Genomic DNA, 25,513 nt, shown 5'->3' with positions numbered 1-25,513 from the left:
AAAAACAAATCGAATCATTTAGAACTTGCGTTCTTTATGAACAAAATGCCACTTTATACTTAAACCATCTAGATAGAAAAAAAGTTAGGACGTTCTTATCTGAATTAATTATGTGGAAATTTTTGGTGTTATCTTTAATAGCATCTAGTGGTCTAATGGCCTATGAGGATGCTTATTTATCGTCAGAAGATTCATATGTTCTAAAGGAACGGATGCTTGTGTATGTGCAAATAGTAAGACTATTTTCTATATTTATTCCAAATCAGAGCAACATTCTACCTTTATTAAGTAATCCAAATATATTGATAGTAATCGAAATTAGGATATCTTTCATTATGTTGTCCAAATATGTTCATAACAATCTAAATCTTTCATTACTTTTTATTTTGTAATTAAAATATATTGATTGCAATCATAATTAGGATATTTTTCATTATATAATCCAAATATATTGTTAGCAATCGATATTAAGATATCTTTCATTATATTTCATCATGGAATCCAAATATATTACTTGCAATCAAAATTAGGATATCTTTTTTTATCTTTCATTATGGAATCCAAATATATTGATAATAATCAAAGCTAAGATAGTAAATATTTTTGGGTATATTGAGGCAAAATGAGTATATCTTTCATTATATATTATATAATCAAAGCTTATCGATAACAATAAAAATTAAAATATCTTCCGTTTTCTGAGAAATATATATTAAAAGATTGTTTTCAACGTTTACGTTATTGACGGAAGATTACACGCTTATTACACACGATTACACACGAAGATTATAAGATTATGAATTTTACATAGTATTTAGTAAAATTCATATTTTTTTCTTAAACGTCAATATTTTCCATGAAAACACAAATAATTTTGTTTTCAAAATATATAATTTCTGTAGCTTTATATATATATATATATATATATATATATATATATATATATATATATATATATATATATATATATATATATATATATATATATATATATATATATATATATATATATATATATATATATATATATATATATATATATATATATATATATATATATATATATACCGTAAACCGGGGCGAGTCTACCCATATTAGTTTTATTTAATTTTCACTATTTTAAATTGCATATAAGAAATTTTTACCGACGGAGGACTTAGTTCAGACTCTAAGGAAGATGGCGCTGTAGTAGTTTGATCCGTTTTTATTTATTTGGTGTCTTTTTAACCGACCTGTTCAAACGTCTTTTGAGAGATTTGTATTGAAAATCAGCAAACTTTTAGTTGGTGCTCCGTAAGTATATTATTATCATTACTATTTTCACTTTGGTTAAGTGATAAACTTATCTAAGTCTAAGATTACATTAATTTTATATGAAAAAAAAAAACAAAGAGAATGTAAGTTTTGCTGTTGTAAACAAAAAGCCAGAATTCGCGGGGCGAGTCTACCCATTCGTATTTAGTTTTAATAAAGCATAATAATATAATTTAGAACTTTGTTTATATTAAAATTAAGTCATTTCAAATGAATCTGAGTATATTATTTTAATTCTGCATTGATAAATTTATCATTAATAAGAAAATTTATAGGTTAAATATAAATGTAAATATAAAATATGTTTATTTTACCTATTTTTTCAATTTTTATATTACGAAATTAACTTTTTTTATTCAATGCAAGTTAAATGAATTATTATTTATAAATTATTATTACCTCCCAAAAGAATGGGAAAAGGATTTTTCATGATTCCCAATGTTTGAATTTCGATTTTGTTAATAATCTTTAATTATTATTATTCATTATTATTTAATTGTAAATTTATATTAATTTAAATTTATTTTTATCAACAATAATCAGAAATTTTTTTTATTTTATAATGTTAATGATTATAAAAACAAAACTGTGATCAAAATGTGATAATCGATCAAATACTCAATTTGTGTTATTTTATGAATAAAAAAATGGAATATATAATAAAGTTATGAATTTTACTTCATAAATATCCTATATAGTAACTAAAATAACAATTTAGTAGTAAAATTTGATTATTTACAATGTTAACATTCATTTTAGTAGAATGGGTAGACTCGCCCCATACGAGAGATTTGTCAGCAGTTCTATAAAAATATACAGTAACAGCGTAACTGTTAATATTTTCTAAAATCGATTTCACAATCGATAAATAGCGATTCCGAAACACCTATTAAAAGCCTTTCTTCTTTAATATTTACAAAAGTTTGACCACTTGAAAGTTGACAAACTGAAAAAATGGGTAGACTTGGTTTACGGTATATATATATATATATATATATATATATATATATATATATATATATATATATATATATATATATATATATATATATATATATATATATATATATATATATATATATATATATATATATATATATATATATATATATATATATATATATATATATATATATATATATATATATATATATATATATATATATATATATATATATATATATATATATATATATATAAAAGAAAGTCGTGTTAGTTACTTCACTTATAACTCAAGAACGGCTGAACCGATTTAGCTGAAAATTGGCAGGGAGGTAGTTAAGAGCCAGGAGAAGGACATAGGATACTTTTTATCCCGTGCGATAAACCGTTCCAGCGATATCAGTGAAAGTCGAAATGGAATTTTCTGATTGGTTAAAAGCTAGCCATTGTTTTAAATTTTGCTATAAACGATTCAATTTTCAAATATCTTGAAGATAACAACAGTGATATTTTCTATCTTATAACTCTATTCATTTAGAAAAGTAAATTAAAGTAAATTGCATATACTTTAATTTTTAATTCGCGCTTTTCTTTATGTCAGGTGAGCACAAGCAAGTAAAATAAACGAAAATAGATTTCTTAATTGTTGGTCGTATCACGGATTCAGTACTGTGAAAACTGTTTAATAAATATAAAGACAAAAGCAAATTTCATTCAAATTGCACGTTTTCAGAAATATTTATATTTAGTACGTAATTTTAGGTTAGCAAAATTAAATATACTTTTCGAAGATTTCAGTGCTGTGACAGTTGTCATTTGAAAACTATTAGTTTGTTTGTTTATTTATGCAAAGTTTTCGAATTCATCCATTTTATTTCTTTCATTTATAAAATTGATTTTTGTTTTAAATCTTATAATTTTCATATTTCTTATTCATCTCATTTTTATTGCTCTTTTTATTATTTAAAATATGTATGTGATATTTCGATTTAGCAAATTTGCGACCACTGCCAACTTTTACATTTCTTTTTCGTTGTCAGAAAGAATATTTGCAAAAATATGCCGCCTAAGCAAATCGCTCTTAGTCGGTCGACATCTCAAGCGCGCAAAAAGAGAACTACCCGTGTTTCAGAAACATCGGAGCAACGGGAAAAAGACTTGAAACTAATCGAGAACAGAATGCTTTTGCCCGTTCCTTAGAAACGTCTGAGCAACAGGAAAGAAGACTGTCAACAAATCAACTACGAACTACACAAGCCCGTTCGTCGGAAACATCAGAGCAACGGGAAGCAAGAATGAAAACCGACCGAGAACGCATTTCGCTATTCAGACGCTGCCAATACTCTGATTTGAATTTCAGTGCATTTCACTATGATCCGACAACAAACTATAGTCTTCCCCCAAGTGTCATCATCGGAGAAATATATCAATTATGTATGTTTTGTAATGCTCTCAAATTTAAAAATGAAACAGCTGAAATTTGCTGTTCTAGAAGCATACAGAAACTACAAGATTTTACGTCGCCTGCCGAGACATTATCAACCTTCGTATCAGGTCAAACAAACCAATCGAAACATTTTTTGGCGCATATACGCCGGTACAATTCGTGTTTCTAAATGACTTTATTCGGTGCTACACGTATCCTGAACGAGAATTACATCCCAACATTCAAAGTGCAAGGCCAAATTTATCATCGTGCAAGGATCACTTCTTTCAATGCCTAACGCAGATCATAAATTTCTACAAATTTATTTCATGGATAACACAAATGATCAAGTCAATCAACGTTGTCAGGTAAACAATGGCACTAAACGAAAAATTGTTACCGTATTACAAAAATTTTTCGATCAACATAATCAGTTAATTAGGCTGTTCACAATTGCCGTAGACTAAATGTCATCCGATATTTACAAAGTTGTTATTAGAGCTGAAAAAACACCTGTAGGCCACCACAAAGAAAAATACAATGCGCCAACATTGGATGAAGTGGCTATTGTTATAGTTGGCGAAGAATTTACCTCCCGCGATACAGTTCTTCATCGCAGAAATCGTGACGTTCAAAGAGTTCTCAGAAACGTACCGATCATATGATGCATTGCAATATCCTATTTTATTTTGGAGAGGAGAGGAGGGATATTATTTTAACATAAAATTAAGAAGTCCGCAAACAGGCGAGAAAACCAATAAGAAAGCAAGTGCAATAAGTTTTTATGCATATAGATTAATGATTGCCAAAACGCTGATAATCATACTTTAAAATGTCGACAATTAGTTCATCAATACATTGTCGATATGTATGCGAAAATTGAAACTGAACGCCTACTGTATATTAAATTAAATCAAACCAAATTACGTTCAGAAGAATGCATTCATTTACGGGATGCAATAATTAATGATGGTAACGTTAATCCTAATGATGTGGGGAAAATGATTATATTGCCGACTACATTTGCAGGGAGAAAAACTTGGACTCCCTGCAAATGTAGTATTCATACATGTCTGAGTATTCATACATGTGCCTTGGACTCCAAGGCACATGTATGAATACTCACAGGATGCAATGACATATGTTCTCGCATATGGGCTCCTAGATTTATTTATTACATTTACGTGCAATTCTGCTTGGGTTGAAATTAGAGATATTTTGTTACCAGGACAATCATCATCGGATCGTCATGATATTACAGCACGTGTGTTCAAACAAAAATGATAATCTTTACTTGATTTCATTGTGAAGCGTCATGTTTTTAGAGAGACACGGTGTTGGGTGTACTCTATTGAATGGCAAAAACGAGGATTGCCTCAGGCACACATTCTAATTTGGCTTATTGAAAAAAAAACCACCTTCTAAAACTGATCAGATATCAGCAGAAATTCTTGATGTCACCATAGATCCAGTCTTATTTCAGATCATTGTCCAAAATATGTTTCATGCTCCGTGTGCATCACCATACATGTCTGTTTGAAAATGCACTAATGATATCCTAGAGAATTAACTGCTTTTTTTCACCATTAAATAAAATTTGCATTTCAAATCATAATCGCAAATGTCATTTACACACTTAAATACAAAATTCAAATTGAAAGCGTTGCAACGCACGCAGGGTACAGCTAGTATATATATATATATATATATATATATATATATATATATATATATATATATATATATATATATATATATATATATATATATATATATATATATATATATATATATATATATATATATATATATATATATATATATATATATATATATATATATATATATATATATATATAAGTAAATACAAGAAAACACGAAGAAAGTTAAGAAAAACAATAAGTTTTTATTTGTTGTTATTTTCATAAAAATTTTTTTTGAGTGCTCCTCACACTATTGTATTAATATATTTTGCTTTGGCTTTATTGATTTATTGATACAATATCAGAAAGCACTCTGTTTTGCGGATATAATCGTGTGGGCTGAAGAAAAGATTATATCTTTTTTTTTTCGGTTTTATTTTTCCGGTTTTTTAAATAAAATTTCATCTTTTTTTTCTTTTCTTTTTTTTTTTTTTTTTTTTTTTTTATTATTTATATTATATAAACTGTTGTTTGTTATTTTTTACTTATTATTCCCCCCCCCTTTTTTTTCATATGTCTATAATTTTTCTTTGTTTTATTCTTCATTTTGAACTTATATATATATATATATATATATATATATATATATATATATATATATATATATATATATAAATTTTTTTTTTTTTTTTCAAATTTGTGTTAAGCTCTCAAACAAAACTGGTTAAGTTAATAATTCTCAATCTAACTATCGAACATTAACTTTTGTATTACATCGTACTATACATTTTTTTTACAATCCATCATAATTTCAAGTTTTTAAGTCTCTTAATTATTGAACGACCAAAACAACGGTCCTTAATATTTTTTTAATGTAGAGAGAAATAGAAAAGACTTTAATTAAGAAAGATTTAAGCTAGAAAATAAGCTAAAAGGGAAATTAGTAATAGTAAATATATGATAAAACAGTATCATAATAAGTTTTTGTTCTGTTTGTTTAGTAACCCTATTAAGATTAATTTCTAATTTTACATGAAGTTTTTTTTATTTTTTGGCAGCTATTGTTTTTCTTCTACTCTTTATAATATTACAAATAAGTTTTTTTTTTTTTTTTTTTTTTTTTTTTGTATCTGGACTCACTTCTTGCAGCTGAAACCCTAGAGATGGACGTTTCATTAATTTTTTTTGAATGGCTAATGACCGAAAAAAACGGGATATACGTATCCCAAGTCAGAAAAATAAGTTTGTTATGATTGTTTTCATACGATAAATTTTCAAAATCATACAAATTATGATTCAAATAAGCATAAAATGATATAAATAACCCTTATATTATGACACGCATTTTTACTTAGTTCTTGTTCAGTGTTTTTCTTCTCGAAATGATCCTTAAATCTTCATAAACATGTGATTTATTCAGAGCTATGCTGCCATGACAGTTTTACAAATGCTGCGCCAAATATCTAACTAAAAGGAAGTCTAACTAGACATTAATGCGCAAATCTAGTGTTAAAATCTAGTGTTAATCTAGTGGAAATCTAGTGTTAATCTAGTGGAAATCTAGTGCTAAAATAAGTCCTATTTTTGCCCAACTGGTCAATTTGCGACACATATGTCCCATAAGGCTCGAAAGGGATAAAGAAGACACTAAAAAAACAAAGCATAAAACTTTAGTTTTGGGGGGTACATAGAGTATTGTAGCTCACAGTTTTCCTAATAGTTCATAACTTTATAATTTATAAATGAACTATAATGTTAAAAATCGACTTCATTTTAATTACTGAAATAATTTGGGCCTATATTTTATAACTCTCAAAATTTTTTCAACGCTATTGAAGCAATAATTAATTCTCGTTTATGGAAAAGAGAGTGTACAGCGGCAATTATATTAAACCACTTAATTCACACTAATAGGAGTGTACACATTTATCCATTGTAGTTAGACAACATTCTACTACGGCTTTAGAAGTCCGTGATTGGATCCTTGCCGGTGGTCAAGGAACAGTCCTTAAATGTATTGCGCATGTGTGAAAAGCGCAACTTTGTGATAAAAAGAAATTTAAAAGTTAACACAAATATTTTAAATTTTGTTTAATAATAACGAAAAATAGGTTAAAGTATTTGGTTTGATTTATGATGTTCGATTTTTGATGTACAATGTTTTTTGTTGAATCTCGAGAAAACGTTTCACCGTGTGCAGATATATAATTCTTCGCCAATATAATTTTAATTCCGGGGTAGAATCAACGAAACTATTCATCTATTTTAATTTGTATATTCATTATTGCTATCGCTATCAATACTGGAGTCATTAGCTTTTTCGAAGCAAAATAAATAATTTAATTACATTTATTTTCTCATGGGGACCGAGCATGGGGATTTCTACATTTAATATTCATAGTCAATCTAGTGGGAGCACTTTGTGTGAAGCGTGTAAAAAAGATGGCTTTAAAACATCAATATGAAATATTCTACAAAATATTAAATAGTATTTTTAGGAGGCCTCATACCTACCGACTGAATAGAATCGTGAAAAGAATGATGAGAGAGGGAGACAACTTAGTCACTATCTCTTTATGCGATTTTATTGCATGCGAACGAGAACCTGATTGGTGGAAAATATTTACCTGCAAAAAACTCGCCAATCAGATTCTCGTTCATATGCAACTTTTTTGGATCACAAAAAATTCACATTCAGTGAAAATGCCCCTTAAATTTGCTCATATCACCCAATCAAAATTTGATGACTTTAGATAGATTTGATGACTTAGCTTTAGATACTATGCTACTTTTACTATCAAAATTGCAGTAATGAAATTTTTTTTATCAGCATTTTTAGAAATATAGTTTAGTGCAGTACATTTATTTGCTTTTAGTTCATTGTGAATATTACTAATTAGTGTTAGATTAATTATTGTAATCATGTTAAAATAATTATTCAGCATCATCAAGTTCGGTTTTCAGTAATTCATACAATAATTGAGAGCTATTTATCAGGTTTTTGACAGGTTTATTGATGTCATATAATACTCAATCACCAAAAGTTTTGCTAATGATCAAATACGCGTTTGAATTTCTCAATGTCCAAAATATGTACTGAAACATAACAGATATGTTATTTATTTTATTGCTTAAATGTTTTTTTAATTTAAAGATGATATTATTATTTAAATATCTTGTCATATAAATAAAAAGTTTAGAATTTATAAAATTTATTACTGAACAAAATATTTTTTTAATGATTTTTCAAATTAAAAATAAAATAAGCTTTAAAGCATGCCCTTTTTTTCCCATTATATTTCAGTTAACAACCAATGGAATTTATACACCTTTAGAAACTTACCCAAACAGTCAAAATTCAGCCAATACCTGGAAAGATGGATTTGGAACATTAACAAGAGTAAGTTTTTTGAACAATTAATAATTAAAACTTCTATGCAGAATGTCTCGTAATCACCGCTCTTTATATATAATTTCCAATAGCCCATTGTGCAGCTCTAGTGTGACGTAAATGAACAACAACTACTACTACTACTACTTATATATAATTTCGGAGATGGTTCAGATGGAAATTGGAAATGGTTTTTAACAATCGATTTTAACCCCTACAGAACCAATCATTAAAATTTATTATGTGCTAGTATCTTGTATTGATCATGTTTTAAAAATTTTATTTTTCTGATTGTTTTAATGAGTGGTTCAGTAGGGGTTAAAATCAATTGTTATATATATATATATATATATATATATATATATATATATATATATATATATATATATATATATATATATATATATATATATATATATATATATATATATATATATCAGGGACGGCCAACCTGCGGCTCTTTGAAGGATTATTTTGCGACTCTCGATAAATGTACCCGAGATAAAATAAAATAATATCTGACATTTCACAGTGTATATTTAGTTTTCAAACTAAATTACAACTTTTTCAAAAGGACATTAAAAATAAAACATTTTGTCATTTTCCTCGAATTAAAAAAAATTGTTTCAATATTAAACAAGAAAAACTCAACGAGTATATAAAAAAGCTAGAAGGAATATGGACGGATTTCCCAAAAAAGAATTCAAGACTTGAAGTATTTTAAATCGTCTCTTGTTTTTTTTCTGAATCCATTTGAAATTAACATAATTCAAGGTGAGTTTTCCATTTCCAATATAATTATGACCCAAAAAGCATCTGGAGAATTAGAATTAATAGAGATGCAAGAAGATCAAGCTCTACAATTAAAATATTAGTCGACGTCGATTACTGAATTTTGGAAATTTGTACTAGAATCGAAGTATCCTGAATTAAAAAAGGTTGCTTGTCGAATTATTTCAAAATTCAGAGCAACGTACTTATGTGAATCATTTTATTCCACTTTAAAATTCGTGAAATCCAAACACCGATCAGTATTAACTAACCAGCATCTCAAAGAATTACTGAGAAGTGCTGCCACCAAATTCACCAAATTTTAAAGAATTATCAAGAGAAGTAAAATAAATGTGTTTCATTTTTAATGTTTAAATTCAATACACATATTTTGCACTTTTACTTATATGTTTTCAATAAACATAAAGATCAACAACCAAATTTCAACTGTTGGGGTTACAAGAAACGGTGGTGAGAATACCAAGACAAAGATGCCAAGTTGGCGCGATATTTCTGAGATATTGAACATCCACCAGCCATTGAATTATCTATACATAATAATAAAAGCGGCTGTGTGTGTGTGTGTGTGTGTGTGTCTGTAATCACAATATATCGCCCCAGAAGCCTCGCCCAGGCACGAAACTCGGCACATAATTGTGTTTTGACATAATGAAGAAGTATTTTTTTTCTTTTTCAAAAATTTGGATTAGTTTTTTAGTTATAAGTCATTTTGTAAGAAAATCTATGCTTTTTCGTTGCTTTCAAAAAATTGGCTGTTGCCAGCCAATTTTTTGAAAGTTAACTTAGAAATAACAAACCAAACGATGTTAAACAACAAACCAAACGATGTTAACAAAATGACGTAGAAAGCGCAACTAGATCGAAATTATACAAGCGCAACTAGATCAAAATTATACAAGCGCAACTAGATCAAAATTATAATACCTGAACGCTTGACGTAACAATCGTCTTCAAAGAGCCATATTCAAAAAACTAGAACCCCTGAATTAGACAGGCCGACTCATCATCTATTTTTGCTCCAAAGAGCTAACATAAGCACAATACTAACATAACGTTAACTTGTGAACTTTTTTGCTCCAATATTGCTTGATAGGTCAGCTCTGATAGTATAGGAGCGAGCCTTACAAAAAAACTATTAAAAAATGCATATACTTTTCTTCACTCTTATAAATGTATGCTAATGCGAACCTTACAATTGAAATATTAATTTTCGACAACTTAAACCAATAATATACGAAGGAATTAATAATTTAATTGTAAGGTTCGCATTAGTTTACATTTATCAAAGTGGAGAAAAATTTAACTTTTGTATTAAAGATGTGGCAATATATTCGATACGTAAATAGAACGCTTCGCTTTGATTTATTTGTCGCTGTTCATAATTGTTATAATAAGTTTTTCTTCTTCTTTACACGCTCTATTTTTTTTTTCTTAAGCGAAGACGATAATTTTTGTAGCGATATAGATATAGAAATTGATACCATAAAAAATTAATTCGTTTTCGTGTTCTTTTCATGTATTTAGCATTTTAGTTTTTTTTTTCTTAAGCATTGTAGCTATATAATATATAAAATAGGAATTTAAGACAAAATTGCAGGACAGGAACACTTTAATTGTCCACTAATCTTCAGATTTCCTGCTATGTTTCAAAAAACTTTATTTGTGAAAATCTTTAGCATGGCGGACAGCTGGCCGCCTCAGGCGGCTAGTATTCAATAAACTATACAAATTAGCATAACCATGGTACATAAACATATTCCAATCTAAAATTTACAACGATTGAATAAAAGCTGTAGGTACACATAATGAGAAAATTACCATGCATCCTTTTTAATTGTCCAACGGCAAAATCACAATTTACTAATGCTACGTTTAAGAATTCTGACTTGTTTTAATCTCCGCTACTCTGACCTTTCCATCCGTTCCAGGAAATAGCTTTAAAATTCGTCCCAAGCTCCACTGATTTACAGGAAGATTATCCTCCTTTATTAAAACCATCACACTTAAATTTATGTTGGTTTTCTCTACTTTCCATTTTGTTCTTTGTTGCAAATTGTTCAGATAGTCGCGAGACCATATAGACCAATTGTTTTGTCAACCTTTGCCATCGAGAAAATCGGGTTTCTGATTTATACAACAAACTTGACTCAGCTATGGCAGTTATAGACTATTACAAAACAATAACTGACAGAATTACTACGTTTAGTATCACAGCAAAATCCAAGTGTCATGATCGAAAAAAAATCAATCCTTTGCTACTTAAACAAATATTAATAAAGGTTAAAAGTTGTACGAAAAACATACATTAAAGTAACGAAAAGGAAACAAAATTCTAACAAATTTTATTGAAATAAAACCTTTGTTTAATGCAAACAGAGGATTTTTCGTATTATAATATGTCAAGGCGAAACCAGGATTCTTTGAACTTTCTCCAGATTTTAATATTAGCTCAGTTGCTTGAAATGCAATCTTAGAAAATCAATTCAGCGTTGTACCCTATAATCTGTACTTTGAAATTTATCAAAGTACAATTCAAGGTACTTTATTAGAGCTGAAACTTTAACTAAGGGTAAAAATGAATCATATTATCTCTACCTTGAACCTTTTTGCGGTTCAAGGTACAAAGTACGGTTTAAGGTACCTTGCTATGGCAGAAACTTCAATCAAAGTGCTAAAATGAAGGTTTCTATTTATGTGCAATCACGTGTCAGAAGTACGATGCTATGGTTCAAATTAGAACCACATTAAAAATTACGGTTGCGATTAAAAATTCTAAGACATTAAAAATTCTAAGAAGTCTCGCCTATTTATGGATCAGTATAGATAAATTGACAACATCAAAATTTGATTTTAGTTTACTTTATTTTAACAGCCGTTTTGGAACAGCTGATCCTTTTTAAATTTGTCAATATTCCACTTCACAGCCTTGTAATTTTGAATCCAATCCAGAAAACCTGCGAACTTCTAAATCAATTTCTGGGTCTAATTCTCTTTCTCAGTTGACGTTCTGATGAAACTAACCCATTTCTGCATTAAATGGAGAGGAAAACGACGAAAACATTGTTAATCTGACATCCGAGGGATTCTAACCCACGATACGCCTAATGCTGAGGTTATTTTGAGCTAGACAATTGAGATATTTTTTAGCGGAATTAAAAAAAGTAAAATTTTTGGCGAAAAGAAAAATATGTATATATATATATATATATATATATATATATATATATATATATATATATATATATATATATATATATATATATATATATATATATATATATATATATATATATATATATATATATAAATATATATATATATATAACTCAAGCAAATAAGACGAGCACGTTGCCAGTTGTGTTATTCAATGGTTAAAATTATAAAACTGAAGTACAAATTTTATGCAATAAATCAACAAATTATACAATTGATTCTGTCTGTAATTTGTAATATTTATTTAACACCATGCCATTTTCTATAATTTTTGAACGTATACTATAAATTGTCATGAATTTTTCTTTCTTAAATAGTTGGGTAAGTTGCAGCATTATGAGCTGGGTAAAGTGCTTCGAGATTATTACAAAAATTTCATTACTTCTTCACCAGTTGAGGTGAGTTCATATATTCAAATTATTATTGTTTAAAAAGCATAATTTTTGTCTTGACTTTGGATCACAATTTAAACAGTGCACTTTATTAATGGCATACATTTGTATAATTTTAATTATGCTTCATAATTAGTGCAGGAAACAGAAAGATAGAGCTATGCATTTTATCGACAAAGATTGTCAAACTATGCTTCTTTTGTTTACTAATTTAAAAAATTTTCATTGACTTTGATATATAGATATTTCACAAATTTACATTCGAAAAAAAAAGCATTTCAACATAGAAAAATTTATAACGGGATTCTCTCAACCTGGTAAGAGGACCTCTGATACACAACCACCTGATCTATGACCTCAGCACCAGCTATTTGTTCATAAACAAGATGGCGTGTTTATATTCTTGATATTGCTGGCTAAAGGTCGAGCTAAGTTTCTCCGCATAAGTTAGAATGTTAATTAACTTGAATTTAACACCAGACTGTATCGAATATAGAATTTGTTAAAATATAATTATTTCTCGTCTACATTTTGTACTTAAGCTAGGCTCATTATTTGTTTACGTATTTTATTGTGACCGTGATTAGTTTTGTTTTGTATATCTGGCAACTTTGTAGCATAATAAGTATGTTCATGTTCAACACGGCTTCGTGACTGGATTTCTAAAAAATAAACCAAATCTTTCTTCATTAAAGAATACAGAATGTATCACTTAAGAGAATTCATATTTGAAAGAGTAGGCTTACTCGAAATAAATAGGAAAGATCAGTTGCAAACCTAAGCAAATGCAACATTTCAATAGCCAATCAGGATCCATACCCACGATGACGTCCTTTGCAGGTATGCAATTGCGTTCGTAAGGAAATTCTGTGAATTATTTGTTTCAAATGAAATTTCCAAGCAGCATTGAAATATTTCTCAATCAAAAGTTACGCAGAATGCATAAGTTGCGTAATTTTAAGACTTCATTTTTAAAAAAGAATAGCAGCATGAGCGCAGAGCTAAACTAAGGCACATAAGTGTCCTGAACAAGTGAAAAAGAGCTCGAATTGCGAAGCGATCCGAAAGGAACTACGAAAGCAGTTACGGGAAGTTAGCGAATCAGAGGATGGGTCTCCTAGTAATAATAATAATAATTCAGTAGAACTCTGGATAAGGTAGGCTATGATTATTAGTTTTCAGTGTTTAGAGGAAGAAATAGTGTGAGCAATTCCTTCATGGTAAATTCTCCTTTACCTACAAAAATAACTTAAAGTTTAAAATAAAGAAAAGTGAATACAGGTAAACCTAGAGTTGAACCATTAAGTTTTAAATGATGAGGAAATGTCTTAAAATATTAAAATGCAAACAAATTCAAAGCAGCCTTACTCTAGTTTACGCAATAGAATGCAATAATTTGTTTTAATTTTAATATTTTGAAAACAGCTCATAAGCCTTTGAAATACACGGTTTACTCTAAGTTAACCTGAACTTACTTTTCGCTTAACCTTAAATTTTAAAAAGAACCAAAACAGAGGAGACAGAATTTGAAATGAAAATTTCCTCAATATATAGTCTCTTTAATAAGCTTAATTCTCCAAAAGTTAGTTCAAACTTATTTCTAATGTACTGGGAGACTCAAAAATGACTGATGGATTTAGAAAACCAATAAAATAAAAGAACGCCACTCGGTTAGATGTATGGTTTGTGGCATTATGCTTGGGAAACGTAAAAATTTCATCCCACGAAATTGCACATTTAGTAAAATTTAATAGATGGCGTTGCAGGCATGCGAGAGCTGCAGAGAAATTGAATGTATGTCTTCCCATAGTGCGGCTTTCAGATGAACTCCTCCAGACATCAGTCTCGTGTCCAGACATCAGTCTCGGTGGTGTTGGTCGTGGCGGGTACCATGGCTGCAAGAAAAAGTCACTCCGAATAGGGGTGTAGGGTGAATAGCTTTGTCTTGATCTTGGCATAGGTCAGCGTGAGTAAACCAATCGACAGCCTCGTTCCTCCATTGTAAGCCTCACCAGAAATGTACTCTCGCTTGTTACCATAGCAACAGACAGCCTCAGACTCTTAGAATTCTCCTCAAAGCCCCACAATAGTTGGTATTTCCCCAAGCAATCAGTTAGGGAACGCTTGTGTATTATTATTATTGTGTAGTATTTGGAACACAGATGTGTACAGACCCTGAGAAGTTTCTATAGCTCCATCTATTGCCAGGAAGTTTAACTAAATGTGCTATTTGGTTCAGATAAAAACCTAATTTCCCAAGTGTAATGCTGTAAATTAATCATTTTTATCGCGTTCCGTTCTTTTCCTTTTTAGAGATTTTTCAAAATCCATCAGTCAATTTTGGAACACCCGATACCATCAGCACATTATTCTTAAAATATTTTAGATGTTATTGGGTCTCATTTTCAGATCTCATTTACTTGTGTTTTATTTTAAGATCGATGCGTTTAGTTCTGCTGAGGATCGATCGACGCACAGCTTGTTGTGTATGTTAGCATCCTTGTATGCACCCACAGATGAATGGCAGTTTCTGCCTGGATTCAAATGGCAGCCCATTCCTGTTTCCTATCTGGATAGTGATGACATTGTAAGTTAATTTTTTTATTATCCGTTTATTATTTTGTTACAAAACTTAAGGTGTTCTGTAATGATTATCTCGAATCTATATTTCTAGAATTCGTGTCAAAAATTTGGCTAAATTGCATGTACATTAGGAGTCGCAAATCAATATTTAAATAAAAGAAGAAGAAAAATCTAAAATCTAAAAATCGAAATTTATTATAGATTGTTCTCTATCCACCCCCATAATAAATATTTTAATGAATATTCCCAAATAGAAAATTTAAAAAAAAAATTGGAAATGACCTATTAATATCTTTAAAAAAATATTACAGAAAATATGAGAAAATCTTGTCAAAGTCAATCCTAATGAAAAGAGGATTAAATGCTTCAGAGAAAGTTTACTTGTCGGATGAAATTTGATTATTAGTTGATTAGTTGTTATTTGATTATTAGAAACTACTTTTAATTTCACCCATCGAATAAATTAGTTAAGCTTTTAATTCTCCCTCTAATTTTAATGACCTTGATTAAAATTTGTCGGTTTTTGATAATGGTTTGTTAAATTTAAATACTAATTAGAAAGCACACATTTTTAAATGTATTTAAGAAATAAATATTAACCTTTTAGACGACAAAATTTACAACGTCAATTTAGGAAAGCGACTTTTTTCCCCCAAAGAGATAAAGTGTGGTCATTTAATTACTCCACTTCTTGATCAAAAAGAGCTATAAACTAGAAAATATCACTGATGTTATCTTTAAAATACTTGAAATTTTTTTTTTTTACATGAAGTTTAATTTCAAACAATGGATAACGCTTAATCAATCAGAAAATTCCATTTCGTTTTTCAACATCCCGCGTGAACGGTTCATAGTAGAATGTTCTAATTACGACAATGACTTTCTCGTGCTTCGAACTATCCGTGTGCCAAATTTCATTTCTCTCGGTCTGATGGTATAGGAGCCTATAAGGGACACACGGACAGATATTTATTTTTATACATAATGATTATTTTCAAATTTTGGTCATAAAATAAAGTCCTCAAGAGTAAAAAATTAAGATATTTAAATGCCACAAGGCTTTAAAAAAAACTTTTTGTATTAAATATCTTATCTTGTTTTTAAAAAAAAGTTTTATTGCAATTAAAAATATCTTCCATCTAAGGTAAATTTTATTTTATTTTTACATAGACAATTGGTTTTTAAAGGCGTAAAAACAGAAAAAAAGTCTTAAAATTTTAAATTTTTAGTGATAAGATAGCGCCAAATGTTGCCCAATACATATATTGGGTTCCAGAAGCATATTTTATACTACTTATAAATAAAAAATTCAATATTTTATTTTGCTTCACCTTTATATTTTAGACTACATTTGGAAAAAGTAAAAGAAGGTTATTTAATTTTTTTTGTTTCTTATCAATCAAATTTCATAAATGGATTTTTCTATGTTTTGTGCAATTTTGATTTTATACTTAGAATATTTCGTTTTTAGTTTTTTAGGTACCCGGAAAATTGCGAAACTCAGCTAATCGATCTGGAAAAACTTTACACTACTTCGCCAGGAAAAGACTTCATAGAGAAGGATAAGGTATGAGAATAAATATTATTCCTCTTGACCAAAATGATCCACCCAAGGGAGATAGATGAATAAAGGGGGATTTTAAACATCGGATAAAGCTCCAAATGTAATTGTTAAATTTAAGTTTTTTTTTCCTTTGGTGTAGACTAGGTATGAATAAAATTTTCGGCATTTGCGAAATCTGTACATATCATTTTAAAAGTTAAAATCAGGAATAAATAAGAGGGATTTTTTTTTTTATATAAATAGGGATCTTTTTGTTTCTAAACACGTTGAGCGCCACGCTAATTTTACATGACTTGCCCATCTGGTCAAGGTAAATAGCTTCAGACTAAATTTGCAAATATTAGACGGATTTCGCTATTTTTTTAGATGGTTTATCATGACATATCTGACAAAAATGGTGAATTATATAAGTCTACGAATTGTTTAAAATTAGCTGTGGAAAAAAAATATACTAAATTGAATTTATTAAACCAAGAATCACAATAATTAAGTAAATTTTGAATACATTTTCTGCAATTCCATAAGAGAGTGTAAATTTTATAGTTCTATATCATGTTATACGCAGTTAGCCAGCTGTTTTTCGCGGCCTATGTGAAAGGTCAGTGTCAGCAAGCGGTGGCAGACTCAGCCTAAATGTAATTTCAGTGTCAGCCACCGGTGGTTGACGTGGTCTAAATGTAATTTCAGTGTCAGCCACCTGTGGTTGACGTGGTCTAAATGTAATTTCAGTGTCAGCCACCTGTGGTTGACGCGGACTAAATGTAATTTTAGTATCAGTCACCGATGGCTGACGCTGCGCCCAACGTGTTAATTGCACTTCGGTTAGCCTTTCAGTGCCTGCTTTATTTCAGCTCTTGTATTGGAATGTTTTTTCTTTCTAGTTCCATTATTCCCTCTGGTCAAATCACAGTGGCATGTTAATAGAAAACTGGAACGATGTGGCTTATCTTTTCGACATTTTAGAGAAAGAAGTAAGTTTCCTTTTCTTACATAAATGATACTTCTTTCCAATATTCCTTATTTGGTCACTCGTTTCGAATCATGGATAAACGAAGTCAGATTTCATATAACAGTACATATTTATATGCCTTTCAACTATAAAAATCAGTTTTTACATATACTTCTCTGAGAAAAATCGGCTGCACAGTACACAAAATAAAAAATGCATCTAAGTAATTTTTGATTCAATAATGAAATTACCAAATACTAAAATTCAACCTTAATGGCTCAAAGGGGTAACTTTATTCGTAGTTATTCTCTTGCTTCTCAGCTATACTTTAACTGGTTTTCAAAGTAATCACCAACATTATCCAAAATAATAACTCGCTGCCAGCGATGTGCTAAATCTTAGTTAGAAACTATATGTAAAACGAACTGCTCGCATATGCACTTTTCGTGTCAACGCACCATTGCATATTCGAGTTGCATGCAGTGAGAATGCTTCATAAGACAATGGAGATTCACCACAAACTTGTTGAAAATTTTTAAGATATTTAATTATACTCATGTCCATAAATTAAGGATAATTCAGAATCACACGGAAATCAAACTCTAAAATCAAAATTTCACCTGTAGAATTATCACACACATCCTGAAGAAGAATATGCAAATTACAGGAAACCACTAGATGACGCTGGTATTACGTCACAATGACGAGAGTGTAAGAGAGGGGTATATAAGGAATGGTGGCAAAGAAGTAACATTGTTCACAAGCGCTTTAAAAGCCTTTCAGTGCAATAACCGCATAGTCATGGCACAAAGGAAGCATTTGGATGATTTTTTACGTGGCAGAATCATCGGACGACTGGAATGTGGACGTACCCAGCTGGAAGTATCCGAGGAATTTGGAATCACCCAGAGTGTCATCTCCAGGCTTTGGCAACGATTCCAAGATGATGGTAATGTGAGTAGACGTTACAGCACAGGTCGCCCCCGAGTTACAACGCCGAATGAAGACCGGTTTTTGGCAGTTACTGCCAAAAGAAACAGACGGAGCACGGCATCAGACCTGTCTCGTCAGCTCTCTTCAGCTACCGGTACGACAGTTTCAAGGTAGACCGTGTACAGACGCTTAGGGCACATTGGTCTATATGCTCGTAGGCCTGTCAGATGTGTTCCACTTACCGCAACTCACTGTCGCCTGCGATTAGCCTGGAGTAGAGAGCATGCATTGTGGACACCGCAACAGTGGTCTTGTGTGATGTTTTCCGACGAGTTCAGGTTTAGTTTGCAGTCTGATTCTCGCCGGACTTTCATATGGAGAGCGCCAGGTACCCGTTACCACCAAGACAACACCATTGAACGACACCGTTACGGTGGTGCAGGATGGCTCGTTTGGGGAGGAATTATTCTTGGTTCCAGAACTGACCTGCATGTTCAGAGTGTAACGATGACAGGCCACATCTATAGGGATGTCATTATGGAACAACATGTACGTTTGTTTCGGGGCGCCATGGGTGCTGAATTTCTGTTTATGGACGACAACGCCCGTCCTCACCTTGCAATTATTGTAGACGAATGCCTTCAATCGGAGGATATCACCCGTATGGATTGGCCAGCATACTCACCGGACTTGAATACAATAGAGCATGTGTGGGATATGCTTGGCCGACGAATTGCAGCCCGTCAACCCCCTCCCACCTGTCTACCGGACTTTCGGAGGGCATTGCTTGACAAGTGGCGTAATATTCCCCAAGATCAGATTGATAATTTGATACTCAGCATGCCTAGGCGTTGTACGGCCTGTATTGCATCATCCGGGAGACATACTCCGTACTAGCCATGTTATACTGTTTTTTGTAAATAAGTTCTTTTTTAAAATTTGCTCCAGGGAGTAAAAATCGCAATTTTTATTAATTATGTCAAACATATAGCATCTTTTTTGCTCTTTACCTTTTGTTTAATACATAGACTTTACAAATAAGTCAAATTTGTTTGGCTTCTGCCTCTTTCTGTGTCTGAACTTCATTATCCTTAATTTATGGACATGAGTGTATCTATAATGATACTTAATTATCTAGAATAGAAGTTTGTTGAAGATAGTAATAAATATAAGTATGTCTATAAATGTAAATTTTTAAGAACTTTTTGCTCGTCATTCATCCGTCTTTTTTCGCAACTCAAAAATTGTAAACGTTATTCGACAACTTGACTGATGCATGTCTGTCACATTTTGGCACCGCTAGTTAAGGAAGTTTACACACCATCTCACAAGTGTTCTATCAGGGAGCACATCCACCACTATACGCATTTGCTCTAGACGCAAGTGCGAATGTTTAGAAACTATATGTAAAACGAACTGCTCGCATGCACTTATCGTGTCAACGCACCATTGCATATTCGAGTTGCATGCAGTGAGAATGCTTCATAAGACAATGGAGATTCCCCACAAACTTGTTGAAAATCTTAATGATACTATTGTGCTTTACGATCTCTGGCCCATTTATTTTTATATTTAACTCTATTAATCTTCTTTAGAAAATAACGTGACAATAGCGTCTGTTGACAGGATGTTGTTGTTGTTGTTAATTTACGTCACACTAGAGCTGCACAATGGGCTATTGGCGACGATCTGGGAAACATCCCGGAGGATGATCCGAAGTCATGCCATCACAATTTTGATCCTCTGCGGAGGGGATGGCATCTCCGCTTCGGTAGCCCGACGACCTGTGCTCGAAGTCGAGCACTTTACGGTAGCACAGTTTAACGAGGACCCATACCGCACACCCTCGGTCCCTACGCAGACTGATCCAAGTGGTCACCCACCCGCACACTGACAGCAGCCAGTGATGCTTGACTTCGGTGATCTGCTGGGAACCGTGTCTTAACGATCAGTCCACTGCGGGACCTGTTGACAGGAGGCTTTGTTCTTTTCACGAGGACGCATGCGCATGATGTTGAAGAGTTCATATACGCTCTGAGGTGAAGTGGGTATTTCTGTAACAAACGTGAGGTATCATTTGGTGACGTCTTTACGGCACTGTAACCACTATTAAAGTTACAATCCCTAGTTAATTCTGTTAACCGGGTATGACAAAATATTTCGTCATACACGAACTACTTCTGCGATGGGCGACATTTTTCGGCATGGAAATTACTTGAACTTGCTGGTATTGCTTAAAGCTACGAGGAAAATAGTCTTGATTGAGGAAATGAGTTTAACAAAGGTTTTTCTCCCGTTAACAGGTTAAGGAAGTTCTTAAAAATGGGATAAAAACGGCAAAATGCAACCTAACAAAAATAATCAAATAACAACATGCAGAATATTTAAACACTTCACACTTGATAATAGATAAACATATGCATACACATATAATAATAATATTCATTACATAAAATAATGACATTTATTAAGAGAGCCTAAGCTTTTTATAATAAAGATTATTTCATAATCCTCAAATGCTGTCTTAGGTGTGAAAGAGTTAGGTCTGAATTTTTTTTAATTCTATTCATTATCATATTCATTTTATTTTCTAAATGTTTGCAATTACAAATATGTTGACTCCAATAGAGGACGCTGGGTCTCAAAGTACCAGCATGGGCTAGTAAGTATTGGCATCACTTAGAAAGGTTGACAGATGCTGCGCACGGCTGGAATTACCAAACTGTGAGAAGTCTTCAACTGAAAATTGGTAAGCAAAACAATAAATAAATTTGACAGAAATATGTGTTGTTTAAATTGTTTTAAAGTATCATTCATATTAATGATGAATTTCAATTAATTCAATTAATTCAGTTGGTTCATGAAACTTCTTTCAATAAATAAAAGCTAAAAGAAATTTTCAAGAACATGCCAATTAAAATGTGAAGCTCTTGTTCCATTTCCAGAAAATCTTATCATGAATAAATAATTCTTCAGATAACTAATAAAGAATTAAAAACTAAATGGAAACCCGTTTGCACTTGATGAAAAGAAAAGTAAACAGTCAATGAATATAAATGAGCACTGAGCAATCATACACAAAACTGAAAAGCATACAGAGACATAATTAAGGAAGTTAAAAGAATTCCATTTTTTAATTTTGGTATGTTGCCCTTCTCGGTGACTTTACGTTATTAGAATGAATCAAACTCGTTTTTAGAAGTTCAACTCAGCAAACTACTCAGAATCAAACTACTCAGATTGACTTTACTCAGAATCAATGACTACTCAGAAGTTAATGATTACAGTCAAGTCATGATGTCCCAATTTACCGCAATCAAGCAATTTTTCCGATGAACTTGCGCTTGACTTACCGTTGCTACTACATCAGATTGTATTTGCATCAGTGCAGATATTATATCGGTATGTCAGATGGCTTCAAAAATATAATTCGGTAACTTTGCTTGAGCAACAGCATTCATATTTTTTTTTATCTTGAACTTACTTGAGGCTGAGATGACCATGGAGAAAAATTGAAATTAGCGCCATGAGAATTGTCACCTTTAAGAACCCTGAGGTAGACCCAAACTATATGGCTCAACGACAAGGAAAATGACCTGAAAACTCTAACGACTAGAAATTGGAAGGGAGTTGCCATGGACAGGAGGCGCTGGCTTTTCTCAGCTGTTGAGGCAGCCAAGGCCTACAACGGGGCTGTTGCACTGACAAAGAAGAAGAAGAACTTACTTGAGGCAACAAAGAAAAGACATTTACTGTTAAAAAAAACTTGCGCTAAACTCCCAGTGTGACTCGTTTTTGTGTAAATAAAGCTGCATAGGTTATCAAACAATATTGATGGTCCTTTAAGAATTTGAAGGAAAAAAAAGGACTGCAGTTTTGGTAATCTTTTGAGAAAAATTCATTATTTGCACACTCCCCAGAATGTTCTATCTGAAATTTAAAAAAGAAAAATTAATTATTTATTTATTTTTGATTGGAGATAAAATTGTTTCTTGTGCCCGCTGTCCGATTTTAGGGACCAAAACATCAATTGTTCTTGGGCAGACAATAAAAGAAGAACACACGAACTGTTTCTTTTAACGCCACAGACATGTCCAAAACAGAGGCTGAACTATATCACTTGACCCTAATAGTGTGGTTGTTATTGGCAACCAGCTATTTACACTATTTTACTTTGAAATGAACATATTCCAATTTGCTGCTATAACCTAACTAACTGATCACTGTTAAATATTCAGCAGGCAAGTAAATGAAGTGACGCTAGCTTAGCCATCTTGATATATAATAATTGCTTTATAAGAAATCACCATCTTCTTCGAACCACGTGAAAAAAAACGAATCTCATTACCTTAAAAATCAATCTATGTAACTCGGAAAAAGATTTTGAATTGATTAAAAACTGCCATAAAACTCATCTAAAAAATAAAACTATTAAATACACATAAAATATAAAAAATAGAAAGAAATTAAACATTATATTAAAATATAATATTTATTGAAAAAATTATACATATAAGTTTCAAAAATAGCAATGTTTCTACGTTGAAGTACAACCAGTGAACCAGAAGTGAAAAAAATACATCACGAGTTTAAAATTATATTTAATAAGGGTTTTTTTTCCTAATTTGTAAATAATGTCTACCTTAGCTCTCCTCTTTCCGACAAAGTGTTCTCCAATCACCACCCAATATGTATATCTTCAGAAGCTTCCATAAAATTGAGTATTAAGGGTACATATGCATCGAGAAAACGTACAAAAGTACATGTATGACGTGATTCCTTTAAGAGAAATCACGAGGTGATATGTCCGGTGATCTCTGTGGCTATGTGATTAAGGAAAATCCACTTATCGTTCACAAACCCTAGATGCTGTTTATGAACCACCAATGCTTAAAACGCTGCAAGAACTTTAAAAGCGTATTTGTATAGCATTAGGAATCATTGATTGTGAAATTACGGAATGAATGCAGCGAACTTGCTTACAGATTAGATGTTTGTCACGTTACGGAAGAGTTTCATTTGGAACAGAAACAAAAAATTATAATATATTTTTATTTCTGATTTTTTTTTTTTTTTTTTTTTTTTTTTTGCTTCTGAGTAATTCAGAAATATCATTTCATATCCAATCATTCTAAATAATTCTGATAAAATAAGCATACTGAATTCGACTAATAACTTTTTTTAGGTCCTCTTCTGCAATTCATGACTGTCCGAATGAGAGCTAAGAAAATAGTGGATGACCCTACAAAAGTCAGCGTTTACATGACAGTAAGAAATGAACCGATTTTTCTTAAAAAAATCAACCTCTTTCTTAGTTGTGATCGTTTTACTCTAAGAAAAAATGCATAATCAAAACTATGGTGAAATTAACGGTGCTTCTCTGGCTCTATAGGAACACCGAAATGCACGTTAATTTTTACGATTTTGCTGAAATTGACTAGAAAATATGACTCCATAATGCTTGTTAAAATTTGGTAAATGTGGTAAAACTTGGTAATTTGATCATGATACTTTAGAGCATGGTATGAAAAACATTTATTCGGTTAAATTTACTTTTCACAAAAATTTATTTTTTACTTTTTGGTTAAAGCTGCTTACGTTCACTTTCGGTTAAATTTACTTTAAAATATTTTTTACTAAATGTGTGATAATAAGAACTATAATTTTGAAAACTAGAATTTCCGGTAAACCTCCTGTATGCCTCATTCTTACCGCTTGCTTCTTCCTGCCTAATACTTAATTTAAATCTGTTCAATCTAATTCAATTTTCTTTTCTAGCATGACTGGAACCTATCAGCTTTCTTATCTGCTATTAGAAGTTACAACGGACGCCGACCACCGCCTGGTGCAACTGTGACTATAGAACTATACAAAGAATCTACATCACGTTTCTCCGTTCGAATGCTATTCTTTAATGCTACTCATCCTGAATTGGGTCGCCAAGAACCTCACCTTCTCACACTTCAGAATTGTGAAGAATATTGTCCGATCGAGACATTCGCCAAGCATTTAGAGCCACTTATTCCAGAGAACTTTTATTCCACTTGTGGTCAAATGCTGGAAGTGGACTCTGCTTACGGAAGTAGACTTTGAACGTAATGGAAGTAGAAGGGAAGTAGAGAACTGGAAGTAGACTTTGCTTACGGAACATGATTTTTAATGATTGCAATCAATTAATGGATCTGTATAGTGAACGTATTTACTAGTGTATAAAATTATGTACTAGATTAAATAAAATAAAAAAATTATGAGTGAACAGCATATTTATTAAACTTATTGAAGCACATAAAACATACGAGAGAAAAACAGAATCTCAAGGTTTTGTGGCGTAACTACCACTATAAATATTGAATACCAATTGACTAGTATAT

The 25,513-nt window shown here is 31.1% G+C and overlaps 1 protein-coding gene across 1 annotated transcript; it reads left to right on the top strand.

Moving 5' to 3' along the window:
• LOC107444036 (lysosomal acid phosphatase) lies at positions 1 to 25,398 on the top strand. Its single transcript, XM_043042408.3, has 9 exons — positions 1 to 233; positions 8,630 to 8,725; positions 13,039 to 13,119; positions 15,551 to 15,700; positions 17,168 to 17,263; positions 18,142 to 18,231; positions 21,771 to 21,891; positions 24,328 to 24,410; positions 24,921 to 25,398. The coding sequence occupies exons 1-9, from the start codon at positions 111 to 113 to the stop codon at positions 25,233 to 25,235; spliced, it is 1,155 nt and encodes a 384-aa protein (XP_042898342.1). The 5' UTR covers positions 1 to 110; the 3' UTR covers positions 25,236 to 25,398.
• Positions 25,399 to 25,513: the final 115 nt, after the last annotated feature.

Source organism: Parasteatoda tepidariorum, chromosome 1 (assembly GCF_982258835.1).
Source record: "Parasteatoda tepidariorum strain Cologne lab strain chromosome 1, Ptep-v5.0, whole genome shotgun sequence".
In the NCBI taxonomy this organism is placed as follows: domain Eukaryota; kingdom Metazoa; phylum Arthropoda; class Arachnida; order Araneae; family Theridiidae; genus Parasteatoda; species Parasteatoda tepidariorum.
The sequence above is the reverse complement of the archived record's forward strand: the minus strand, read 5'-3'. Positions and strand labels throughout refer to the sequence as shown.